Source organism: Euleptes europaea, chromosome 8 (genome assembly GCF_029931775.1).
Source record: "Euleptes europaea isolate rEulEur1 chromosome 8, rEulEur1.hap1, whole genome shotgun sequence".
NCBI classification, from domain to species: Eukaryota; Metazoa; Chordata; class Lepidosauria; order Squamata; family Sphaerodactylidae; genus Euleptes; species Euleptes europaea.
Genome location: NC_079319.1, coordinates 10,371,154 through 10,384,028, shown reverse-complemented (window position 1 = coordinate 10,384,028; position 12,875 = coordinate 10,371,154). Strand labels below are relative to the sequence as shown.

The 12,875-nt window shown below is 42.6% G+C and overlaps 1 protein-coding gene across 2 annotated transcripts in view; it reads left to right on the top strand.

The window, feature by feature from the left end:
* Positions 1–470: 470 nt before the first annotated feature.
* PHF20L1 (PHD finger protein 20 like 1) overlaps positions 471–12,875 on the top strand; it is a 66,572-nt gene continuing 54,167 nt past the window's right edge. For both annotated transcript variants that reach the window (XM_056854543.1, XM_056854542.1), the window contains exons 1-2: positions 471–588; positions 12,630–12,801. In XM_056854543.1, the coding sequence (XP_056710521.1) occupies positions 506–588; positions 12,630–12,801 (255 nt within the window). In that variant the 5' untranslated portion in view covers positions 471–505. The remainder of the gene's footprint in view (positions 589–12,629; positions 12,802–12,875) is intronic.

The following is a 12,875-nucleotide window of genomic DNA, read 5'->3' as shown; positions in this document are numbered from 1 at the left end:
CAGTGCTTGACAGTTAATGAGTGCTGCCACTCTTGGAGGAGAAGTAGTTGGTTTTTATATGCCGACTTTCTCTACCACTTAAGGCAGAATCAAACCGGCTTACAATCACCTTCCCTTCACCTCTCCACGACAGACACCCTGTGAGGTATGTGGGGCTGAGAGAGCTCTAAGAGAGCTGTGATTAGCCTAAGGTCACCCAGCTGACCTCATGTATAGGAGTGGGAAAACAAATCCAGTTCACCAGGTTAGCCTCCGCCGCTCATGTGGAGGAGTGGGGCATCAAACCTGGTTCTCCAGATGAGAGTCCACTGCTCCAAACCATTGCTCTTAACCACTGCCCCACACTGGCTCCCACTATTTCTTGGCCACCGATTTTTCAGTCAAAGTTCAGCTGTAGCCCTGCCCTGTCCGTAATTTAAAAGAGAAGCGGAATGTCACTTTAAAAGTTTTCTGTCCCTTCTTTCTTTTTCAGAGCTAACGAAAGAAGGGAGTAGCAGCTGTCAAAATGAGCAGGAAGCCTCCAAGTCGCCCTGGGATCACGTTTGAGATCGGTGCTCGTTTGGAAGCGCTGGATTACCTCCAAAAATGGTATGAAAAGCTGGTGCCTGTAGTTGGTTGAGATCCACAGTGATCTCATGCATAGCAAAAAAGTATTTCCGTCTCTGAACTAGTTGGAGACAGTCTTCTGGTAGAGCCATTGCTACAATGAAAAGACCTGAACGAAACGTCATGCGCAGAAAATAATACCACTAAAATTACATTGAAGATTACAGGTCTGATTATTTTTGGATGAATCTCTAGTGCCACGTTTAGTATCTTTCTTTCCTGTACATGTTCTGTATGTAGCAACAGAAGAAGCATCCTTTCCATTTTCCAGGATACTATAGAGGGCAAAGAAAACAAAATGCACAGAAAATTTCTGGTAGGGTGTGAGCTATCGTGAGTCACAGCTCCCTTCTTCAGGTACAGCTAGAATGTGAGTCCATCTATCCTTAAGTAGAGAAGAGTGAATTCAGATATCTTATGGCAATAGCAGGTAAATGACATTAGCAGGTGTGATTGGATTAGGTGTGATATGCAGAGGGGTAGTAGGCATGGAGAAATCAGCATTGGTAATGAGACAGAAATTCTAGGTCTCTATTCAATCCAGGAGAATGCATTGTTTTGAGCTTTATTAGTTGTTGTAATTCAACAGTCTCTCTATTCTCCCTTTGAAATCGCTTTGTAAGAGAACTGCTACTCTGAAGTCAGCAACTGAATGTCCTGGAAGGTTAAAATGTTCCACCACTGGTTTTGGAATTTTGTGGTTTCTGATGTCAGACTTATGTCCATTTAATCTTTGTCGCAGGGACTGTCCTGTTTGTCCAATTTAGAGGATGGTTGGGCATTGCTGGTATGTGAAGGCATAAATCACATTAGAAGATGAACAGGAGTATGAACCTGAGATAGTATGGCTTACATTGGAAAATGACAGAAGCATCAGCTACTACGAAATGCTGCAAAACTTAGAAAATACATACGGCATGAGCTTATTCAGTTTGAGCTGGGCGTATTGTTATTGGCTTTCTTTTTGCTTCTGAGCCAAATTCAGAAGTTGGGTGAATGTTTAAAATCCTTCACAGCCAGGGACCCACCTACATCAGAAAGGCCTCTCCCTGTATCAGCCTTCATGTTACCTGCATTCTTGAGATAAAACCTGCTTCTATTTCCTTTGTTATGTAAGGTAAAAACATCTGTTGTGAGAAACAGCTTTCCAGCAGTTACTAAAAAGCTGTCAAATGTTTTTTTCCCCTTGAGGATCGGGGTTATTTCTGCCTCTCTGTCTTTAGGAAGGGTTGCAGGACGTTCACTATTTTTAGTGCCGCTTATTAAAACAGGTTCATTGATTTTGGTAGAGCTGGAGGTAGAAGTGTAAACTATTTTTTTGCTAGCATTTGGTTTAATGAGTAGGTTTTAATTCACTTTTCTTTGTTTTTTCATTTCATTGTTGTGACTGAGTTGGGCATTGTGGTAAACCTTCATAGGTTGGAAGTTGCTTATAATTTTTTCCATTACATAAAAAACCTCCCTGTGCCCATCTTCTTGGCCCCTGTACCTCCTGTTTGGAGTTTTCGCCTTCAGTATGCATTCTCTTATGATGGTGAGAGTTGCTGGAACTGGCAGGGAATGTTAAGGTTCTTTTGGGTGTGTGGGATGTGCCTTTGGCAGAACTGATTTCTAGGGGAAAAGGTGTATTTAGACATAGTCTTAGCCAGAATCTTGTTCAGTATTAGGGACAGTAGCAGTCCATTCAAGATGTGACTGCATTGTTCATCCTTGTGACTGGAAACAGATGATATGACTGCTTTCAGCCTTTTGACCGGAGGGAGATTTGCTAGATTACACGTGGATGTATAGACCCCCAGTTCACTGTGCTTACTGAGACCTGCTGAAAGCGCTGGAACGAGATAATTGTGGGCAACTTTGGTTGCAGTAATTTTAGGATTTATTTATTCATTTGGGATTGAGTCAGTTTCAACTTCAGTGGTCTGAATCGGAACTGTAATGGGTAAGGCATTCTGTAGTTTATTATAACTAGGATAAATATGCCTAACTTACCTTATAAATTACTTTTAATCTTATGGCAGTACTTTGGAGCATAGTATAAATTATAGTATAAGCCTCCGAGTACCAGCGCCAGGAGGCGACATAAGGGAAGGCCCCAGCCTCTGTGCCCTGTTGTTGGACCTCCAGAGGAACTGGTTGTCCACTCTGTGAGACAAGATGCTGGACTAGATGGATCACTGGTCTGATCCAGCAGGGCTCTTCTTATATTCTAATAAATATTCTCAGTATTTCTAACTAAATACACTCTTTGGATGATGTCTGCAGCACGTTTGCATCTTGTTTATTTAAACATAACAAGAAATTATTATTAGCTTCATTTATACTTGGTGTTTCTCACTGGGACTTGAGGCCGATTACAAAGATATGTTTCTACAGCTGAATGTTTTGTTTAAAAAAATTATTAATAACTTCAAAAATACAATGTTATTCATCTAAGGTGTGTTTGGGTTTTGATAAACGGATCTAAACTATGCATACATCATTGGCCTCTTCTTTTATGCTATGCCAAAAATAATTAATGTGTAAAGAGGTTCCTCTGCATTCATTATGTAACACAGCCCTGATAAAACCTCTCCAAAATCTTTAACATAAAACAACATCCTTTGACTCTAGCTAATTCTAAAATTTAATGGGGCCTTGATATAAAATACTAAATTTGGGGAGTAACTAACATGCAAATAACTGAATAGAGTACAAAAAAATCTTGCCAGCATGTATTAAATTAACAACAAACAACTAAATCAGAAGATTCCTGGATTTATTTAAGAGACAAGACGCAGCTGTGTTTTATCACTTCCATGTGGTCATTTTGGTGGATCAGAATGATTAAAAGTTTGTTGAATCTGCTCCCACCCTTCTTTTTTAACCTATGAACAATAGAAACATGAAAAAGCAAGGAGTGGGGGTGGGTTCCCTGTGCTTGTTAAAATGGTGAACAAACTTGGTGGTTACGCGCGCTGACTTCCTGAGCCTCCCTTGGAATAGTTTATGTTTCAGCCCTGTATTGATTGAGCAAGTTTATTCACTGAGATGTTTCACGTGATCTGCAAATCAGTCCCTCATTTTGCTATTCCCCCACTCCCATCAAGGGTTGGCTTCATTTTCGGTTTGCCATTAGCCCCAGTTGTATCTTCCCATAAAGTCTGAGGTGGCAAATTGTGGGGAGCATTTTCCCTTGAAGCTTGAATTGAAAGTCATGGTTTTGAAGCAGGCTTCCTGTTCTTCTTCAGAGGGCAAGTGCTAAACAATTAACCACCAATTGAAGTTTGTCCTTGGGGAGGGGCTGTGGCTCAGTAGTAGAGCATCTGCTTGGCATGCAGAGGGTCCCAGGTTCAATCCCTGTCATCTCCAGTTAAAGGGACCAGGCAGGTAGGTGATGTGAAAGACCTCCGCCTGAGACCCTGGAGAGCCGCTGCCGGTCTGAGTAGACATTACTGACTTTGATGGACCAAGGGTCTGGTTCAGTATAAGGCAACTTTCTGTGTTCATTTAGCTGATCGCTGGGTTATTTGAGGCCATTCACATTCTCTCAGCCTAGCCTACCTCACAGGGTGGTGGTTGTGAGAAAATAGAGGAGAGAAATATCACTTTTTTCTAGTGGGTTCGGGTTTGTATTCAAATTTTAAAAAATGTGTCATTTTGTGATTCAGAACCATGTTTGCATTTGTTTTCGTCCCATGCTTAATTACCAGTTACCAGAGATTGGATGTGTTTAATGCACTTCTCAGTTCACAGAACAATTGCTGAAGAAACCAGCAACTAGAAAGTTAGGAGCCGGAGCCTGTTATAGAACAGACCAAAAAAGGAAAGCACCTATGCTGTAAATCGGATATGATTGGTAAAAAAGAGAAACAGCATGAAGGCTCACAGCCAATAAATGCTAATACACTGTAATATGATACAATTCAAATATACCAATTAATGGTAGTTCACAATTTAAATATACAAATCTTGAAAATGAAACTTAGAATTATCATCTAAAGTCCATAACAAATGGTCAGTCAGATCTATGTCTGTGTATCTGTGTACTTGCTGTAAGGCAGACGAGACCAAACAGGGAAGTCCTTGGCACTCACGGGGCTCTGGTCTCGTCTGCCTTTCAGCAAGTACACAGATACACAGACGTAGATCTGACTGACCATTTGTTATGGACTTTAGATGATAATTCTAAGTTTCATTTTCAAGATTTGTATATTTAAATTGTGAACTACCATTAATTGGTATATTTAAATTGTATCATATTACAGTGTATTAACATTTATTCGCTGTGAGCCTTCGTGCTGTTCCTCTTCTTTACCAGTTATAAAACAAACAGCAGCAGCATTCACACACATTGGATAATATGCTTTCAATCTACTTTAGCAATCATTTGCAACTGGATTTTCCTTTACAAAACAGGGAAGTCCAGTTGCAAACGTTTGCTGAGGTGCATTCCAACCTCACTACTCACATATGCTTCTCCTCAATTTACAGCTGACTACTAAAAAGAATTTGCTGAGATGTCCAGATCATGCATTTATTTATTTAATTATCTATTATCCTGCTTTTTGCCCCCCAGTGGAGACTCAAAGTGGCTTAGAACATAATTTCCCCCTACTACAATAGCCCTTTAAAGTGGCATAACTGGAAGTTTCATGGGGTGTAAAATTGGCATTGTTAAATCTCTGTGTTATTCAGGGTTCCCCCCACCGTATTCTAAAATATGTAAAACTTCAAAAGGCACAGGAACAGAGCAAGTTTTTTTTTTTTTTTAAAGGAGAGAAAAGATGAAGTCATAGCCTTGGGTGATGTATAGTAGAGTGGGGTCAGGAAGGGGTGCCTCCACCCTACTTAGTAAGCTGTGATGGAATATTAGAGCTTCGAAGGCACCAAGAACCGCATAAGAGTTCTTCCTGGAACACTCCAGGAAGAAGGAGAAGAATTGGTTTTTATACTCCACTTTTCTCTGCCTTTAAGGAGTCTCAAACCGGCTTACAATTGCCTTCCCTTCCCTTCCCCACAATTGCCTTCCCTTCCCCTTGTGAGATAGATGGGGCTGAGAGTTCAGAGAGAGCTGTGACTAGCCCAAGGTCACCCAGCAGGCTTCATGTGGAGGAGTGGGGAAACCAACCCAATTCTCCAGATTAGAGTCTGCTGCTCATGTGGAGGAGCGGAGAATCAAAACCGGTTCACCAGATTAGAGTCCACCACTCCAAACCACCGCTCTTAACCACTACACCACGCTGCCTCCATGCTGGCTGAACCAGTATGGCTGCCCGCAGTCTCTTTCCATCCAGAAATGCCTCCAATGACTCAGACATTTGGTCATCTTGCGGCATCCTGCCTTTGGTGGGGTTTTGTTTATCTATAACTGAGGCGACAAGTGGCCCAAAAGGGTTCCTTTGCTCAAGGGAGGACTGGATGGACAAGAAATATGTACACAACCAGGAAGTAATAGCGGCCAGCCTTCCTTTAATGCCCAGTTATAATGGGGAATTTACCAGTGTCAAGAAGAAGAGTTGGTTTCTATACCCCAATGTTCTTTGCCTTTAAGGAGTCTCAAACCGACTTACAATTGCTTTCCCTTCCTCTCCCCACAACAGACACCTTGTGAGGTAGGTGAGGCTGAGAGAGATCAGAGAGAGCTGTGACTGGCCCAAGGTCACCCAGCAGGCTTCATGTGGAGGAGTGGGGAATCAAACCCGGTTCTCCAGATTAGAGTCCACCGCTCTTAACCACTACACCACACTGGCAGTAGAAACTCACGTGTTGGTAGTAATTCACTCCCACTGTTTGATCCCCACTTGCAGTGGGGCAGCTGAGACTGAAGATCACTACGAGCCAGATTACATATTGGAGATGTTAATTCATATGAGTGGGCCAGAGGTTCACATCCATGGTGAAACTCTAATGTAGGATTCAGAGGGATATGTATGCTTAATCCCAGTTAGTAACGTGCCAAGGTCGCTTCCAGATTCTGGACAAAGTCTCGTAATTCATTCAGTCGGCACAGGTATCCCTCTCCCCACCACACACAAATGCTTCACCATTGGGTTGGTTTTGCCAGAAAAATGCCTTTGAACAAAAGCTCTGGGAAGCAAACATTTAGTGAGTAGTGAGCTGAACCTCTCTTCTTTGATACAAAATCCTAAAACGTTGGTGATTGGTTTACATTGATATCTTGGAGACAGTGTAACATGGCTTATGTGTATGTAGAGGTGGTCTGATGTAACCTAGGGATCCATCTCATCACTTTCTCCTACATTCCCCCCTCTTCCATTGCCTCACAACAACCTTCTGAGGTAGGTTAGGCTGGAAAAGAGTATGGCTTACCCAAGGTCCCCCAGTGATCTTCAGGGCAGAGTGTGAGCTTGAACCCAAGGTCCTCTTGAGAGCCAGCGTGGTGTACTGGTTAAGAGTGGCGGACTCTAATCTGGAGAACCAGGTTTGATTCCCCACACTTCTACATAAGTGGTGGACTCTAATCTGGTGAACTGGGTTTGACTCCCCACTCCTACACATGAAGCCTGCTGGTTGACCTTGGGCCAGTCACAGTTCTCTCCGAACTCTCTCAGCCCCACCTACCTCAGAAGGTGCCAGTTGTGGTTGGGGGGGAAGGCAATTGTAAGCCGCTTTGAGAAGCAGGGTGTAAAAACCAACTCTTTTTCTTCTCCTTCTCTTGGTCCTAAGCTGACACTTCAGCTACCACACCACTGTGGCTACTGACTGAATATCTTGTGTCCAGTGGGTGTGAGCTAAGAATAAAAAGGATAAATGGTGGTTCTTTAGACTTGGGTGGGGTACTGAGAAATTCTACATTTGTCAGTGAAGGCACTCTGTTGGACCTAAAACGATGGGTGTCTGTATCCACTCATCTAGAGAGTATAGCAGTGGTGTCTCGAAAAGAAAAACTCCAGATCTTACTTTTCTAGATCTGCCACTTGCCTTGATTCAGGCGACCTCTGGATGTTCTCATAGGTGTTAGCGATAAAGTCCGAGTGTTTCTGCTGGAAAATGTGCCTGTGAGCAAGCAGACCTTCTCTGATTACTCGGGGCTCGGTTGAGGGGTGGGGGGCAGGGAAGAGATCAGAAGTAAGTTGTGGGTGTTAGAAAACACTCCAGAAGCTGACTCATTTGACGCTTTGCAGAAACATGTGGCGTAGAAGGGGAGGTATGACCTATTTGGATAAGACTCATGCCAAGCGCAAGGAAGGGTGGGAAGCATGCTGTGGGAATTGTGCTTCGGGCTGGTGGACTGAGCCGCGCCAATCTGTCTAGTGAGCCTGGTGATTCAGTTTGGACCGGAAGAGTTGGTGGCAGATGTACGCTTTACCATAGCTGCTTCTAGGCGAGATGGTTTCAGCCCGTTTGCCATCCGTAAAATGGGCAAACTAATAAATATCACTGGGAGATTTTGTGAATGTTTGTGGAAAATTCACAAACTTAAAAAGACATCACTGAAATTTCTAAATGCCTTTCTTGTTGTAACATCTGCAATGTATACAGTCTTGCTGTAGACCAGGCTTGTAAATAGATATGCTGCAGTTCAGGGGTGTCGAACTCATTTGTTACAAGGGCCAGATATGACATAAATGTCACTTGATTGGGCCAGGCTATGCCTTGCCAGCACAGATTGGGACTGGGGGGGGGGGCTGGCTCGTGGGCCAGATAAGAGCTCTGAAGGGGCTGGATCCAGCCCCTGGACGTTATGTTTGACACCCCTGCTGTAGTTGCCTCTGGTGAGTAGGGATTGCCTCCAAGTGCCCAGAAAAGGACCTAATTTGAATGCTTTTTGGTCTTCTTTCAGGTCGTGTATGACCACCAAACATTTTCATGAACTAGTAATTTTTTTGTGGACATGCGTTTAAGATGTCAAATGGTGGTACTTTGACTCTTCTACATGAAGAAATCTGATAATTATGAAGATTACCGTATCCATAGGTACTTCTTAGATGCCACATAACTATTAAAACCAGAGTAGGTCTCCCACTGATAAGTGGTATAAGAAATTTTCTGATGCATAGCATATCAAAGCTTCAATAAAACATCCCAATCGGAGCAATCAGTAGCCAAAACAGCATGATTGGGCCATCACCTATGATGATTCAGGATTTATGAAATCTGCATGAGTTTGTCTGTGGTGGAAAGTGCCGTCAAGTCGCAGCCAATTTATGGCTACCCTGTAGGGTTTTCAAGGAAGGAGACAAACAGGTGGTTTACCGTTGCTTTCCTCTGTGTAGCAACCCTGGACTTCCTTGGTGGCTTCTCATCTGAGTACTAACCAGTACTAAGTGCTGCTTTGCTTCTGAGATCTGATGAGATTTGACATGGGCCATCCAGGTCAGGGCGGTTTGTCTAACTCTTTTGTAAACCAAACTGGAGGTTTTGTACTCCTTGACTATAATGTTGGCTTCAAATCACTGCCAAAGTTTTCCCCAGCCCCTCAACTTTAGACCTGATAGAAAATTTTGTTTATCTCAGCAGAACAGTGGGGAACGGATGAGGAAGTTAACAAACGTACGTGTCTCAAAAATGTTCTTGAGAAATATATTTGTACGATGCATCAAGACTCTTTGTTTTGAAATGTTGAAATCGTGATTTCTTCTTTCACCAACATCAGGAAGCAGAAAATGCTTAACGGTTGTCATGTTTGCTGAATGATTTCTTATAGAAATAATAAAAAACCACAACAACCAACTATGCTAAATGAACTGAATGACTTCTAAATGAACAGTCTTATTTTACAGATTATTACCTTGTAATCTTATCGTCCAGATTATTATGAACAGTCTATCTTCCAGATTACTACCTTGCAGTTGTAATCAAGGTCATTGCCACTTTTATTCTGCTTTGTTATCAGCTTTTATAAATAGTGACCTTGATCCACTTTTGTTTTATTTTTCACTGTGTTCATTTAGCAGTCTATGCTGTGGGTTGTTATGGTTTTATACTGTTAGCGTAGGTCCTTCTGTTTGTTCTGGTAGTTATAGAAATAGTAAAGCATTTTTGTGCACTTTTAAATCTTTGCGTGGTCAAAACAAATGGAGGTTTTGAGTTGTTCCGTGAGGAGGGTTAGAAATTTAATAAATAAATATGCAGGGTGCTGCTTCACATGTGCATGTTGATCTTTCTCTTTTTTTAGTACTCTTTAAAAAAAAATTCTTTATTTTATATAATGGGATACAGAAACAAAAAAGGGTTAAAAAGGAAGAAGACAAACACATGTCTGTGTCCAAGCATTAACAAAGTAATACATTCATACATCGGCTTCAATCTCACCCTTAAAACTCTAGAACTATGTCTTAATAAAAAATGTAAAGGTCCCCTGTTCAAGCACCAGGTCATTCCTGACCCATGGGGTGACATCACATCCCGACGTTTACTAGGCAGACTTTGTTTGCGGGGTGGTTTGCCAGTGCCTTCCCCAGTCATCTTCCCTTTACCCCCAGCAAGCTGGTTACTCATTTTACCGACCTCGAAAGGATGGAAGGCTGAGTCAACCTGGAGCCAGCTACCTGAAACCAACTTCTGTTGGGATCGAACTCAGGTCGTGAGCAGAGCTTGGACTACAGTACTGCAGCATACCGCTCTGCGCCATGGGGCTCTTATGTCTTAAAAGTGCCCTATAATATATTGCCATTCCCTTACGGAGTGGTATGCATAACTTGATATTTAAAACTACTTAGTAAATAATAATTAATCAACCACACTCTGATATGATCAACCACATACAATATGAATTTGTAGCCTTGAATCTAACCTTTGGTTGAAGTTATCATTTCCTGATACTAAATACCAGCCAATAACCTGTATCTATATCCTGCATCTAACAACAATATTTTGGCACAGATAGATATTTATCATATATTGGTTGCCATTTCGTCTTAAAATCACCCAGCAAATTCTTCTTCATCAGGTGCATTAGTTTTGACAGCAAAACAAAGTCTAATAACTTGTGAATCCATTCAGATAATTCCAGGATTTCTTTTTTTAGTACTCTTGATGACAGGCAGCCAAATGTTGCCAGCTTGCTCCATGCAAAGCTGTGATATAAAACTTCTGCCTCTGGCATTAGATCTGTGACGGCCCATTCCCATGTGCAAGCCATACCTTGATGTTCAAGTAGAGAAACATGCACAGTTTTACTCATTCATGGGCCAGAGTAATGTATCTTATAACCAAGGAAGCACGTCTGATGCTGCTGTGCTTAAGGCATTGGATGGTGTCTACCAAAAATGTTACCAGCCGCTAGACGCTGGGTCTGTTCAGCAAGGTTACTCTTAATGTTGGCATTTGTTTTACTGTTGTATAATTATTTATTTACAATGTTTCCATGCTGCCTTTCCACCCAATTCATGGTTGCTAAGGCAACGAATGGTAAAACATCGGAACAAAACGTTGGGCATTTTTGCTCTTAGTGCCCAGATCTATTAGGGCAGGGGTGTCCAACTCAATTGTTATGAGGGCTGGATATGACATAAAGGTCACTTGGTCGGGCTGGGCCATGCTGCGCCAGCCCAGATCGAGTGTGTGTGTGTGGGGTGGCTGCCTTGGCAGGCTCACAGGCCGGATAAGAGCTCTCAAGGGGCTGGATCCGGCCCGTGGGCCTTATGTTCGACACACCTACATTAGGCTTTTGGTCCTAAAGTGCATGCCCTTTTTCTTAGGGAGAAGATCCTACTCAAAACCATTACTTGCTTCTGGGTGAAAATGGGTAGGATTGGGCAACATGTATCTTGCTTTCATCATTAGTGGTGGACCTACTGTGACTGAACCCATGGTTACAACCTCCCCAGGGAGCTGCGCTTGGCCCTCTCATTTTTGAACTTTTAGGAGGCAGCTGAAGACTGTTTTATTTAGAACTGCACTTAATTAAAGCATTCCTAGATAGCGATTTTAAATTTTGGGGCTTATTTTTTTAAGTGTTTTTATGTATTTTATTAATATTGCAAGCCACCTTGAGTTCTGTAGGAACTACAAATATTATAAATAAATACACAGACCACCTCTGTGAAAGAGCCATCTGACGTTGGGTCGTAGGCGAAATCTGGCACGTGAACTTCTACAGAATCAGTGACCAACAGATGTGTGTTCTACCAGTGGAATTAATTCCTGTAACTTCAGTGCCCTGACCTGGATAGCTTAGGCTAGCCTGATCTCGTCAGATCTTAGAAGCTAAGCAGGGGTGGCTTATTTGGATGGGAGACCTCCAAAGAATACCAGAGTCGTGACGTGAAGGCAAACAATGGCAAACCACCTCTGAACGTCTGTTGCCTTGAAAACCCTACCAGGGGTTGCCATAAGTCAGATGTGGTTTGATGGCACCCCCCCAAAAAAAAAACTTCAGAGCATTTGATACTGGACCTAGGGTGACCAGGGATGAATCCCCCACTCAACTGTGGAAGTCTGCTCTCAGCCTCACCTATCCTCCCAAAGTGCTGGTTTTGAGGATTAAATAAAGAAAGGGGGAACAGGGGAACACTGTGAAAAGCTACTTTTGGATATAAATAATAATTTAGCTGTGAAGGTAGTTGTGAATTTCCTGCATTGTGCAGGGGGTTGGGCTAGATCAGGGCTTCTTAAACCTTTTCTACTCGCAACCCCTTTTCACCCGAGAAATTTTTATGCGACCCCGGGTATATAGGTATATAGAATAGGTATACAAATCAAACATTTACTGATAATAAATCATAAAGAAATTTATACTGTTGCCAAATTCTTCATGCCCCCCCCCATTCAGTTACGCAACCAATATGGGGTCGTGACCCACAGTTTGAGAATCTTTGGACTAGATGACCGTGGAGGTCCCTTCCAACTCTGTGATTCTATGATTCCAGTAATGCTTGTAGAAGCAGAAAAAAAATATTGTTGTATTTATGGAGCCAGAGCCCCAAAGACTGAAGAAATGAGTTTTAAACCCTGGTTTTGTTAAGTCCACAGGAAATGCCGTAAACGCAACGCCAGATCGCTCCTCTGGGTCCTTTGTGTATTGCAATGCTGAGAACAGCCTGCTGAAACAGCGTCTTTCCGTTTACTTTCTGAAGGTATCCCTCACGCATTGAGAAGATCGACTATGAAGAGGGGAAGATGCTCGTCCACTTTGAACGCTGGAGCCATCGCTACGACGAGTGGATTTATTGGGACAGCAATCGGTTGCGGCCCCTCGAGAGGCCCTCGCTGAGGAAAGAGGGTCTCAAAGACGATGATGAATTCGTTGTAAGTATTCATCCCTCTTGCAACCCTAAAATCCTATTATGTGCGAGCCTTGGGGCATACTCCTAAACACGCTT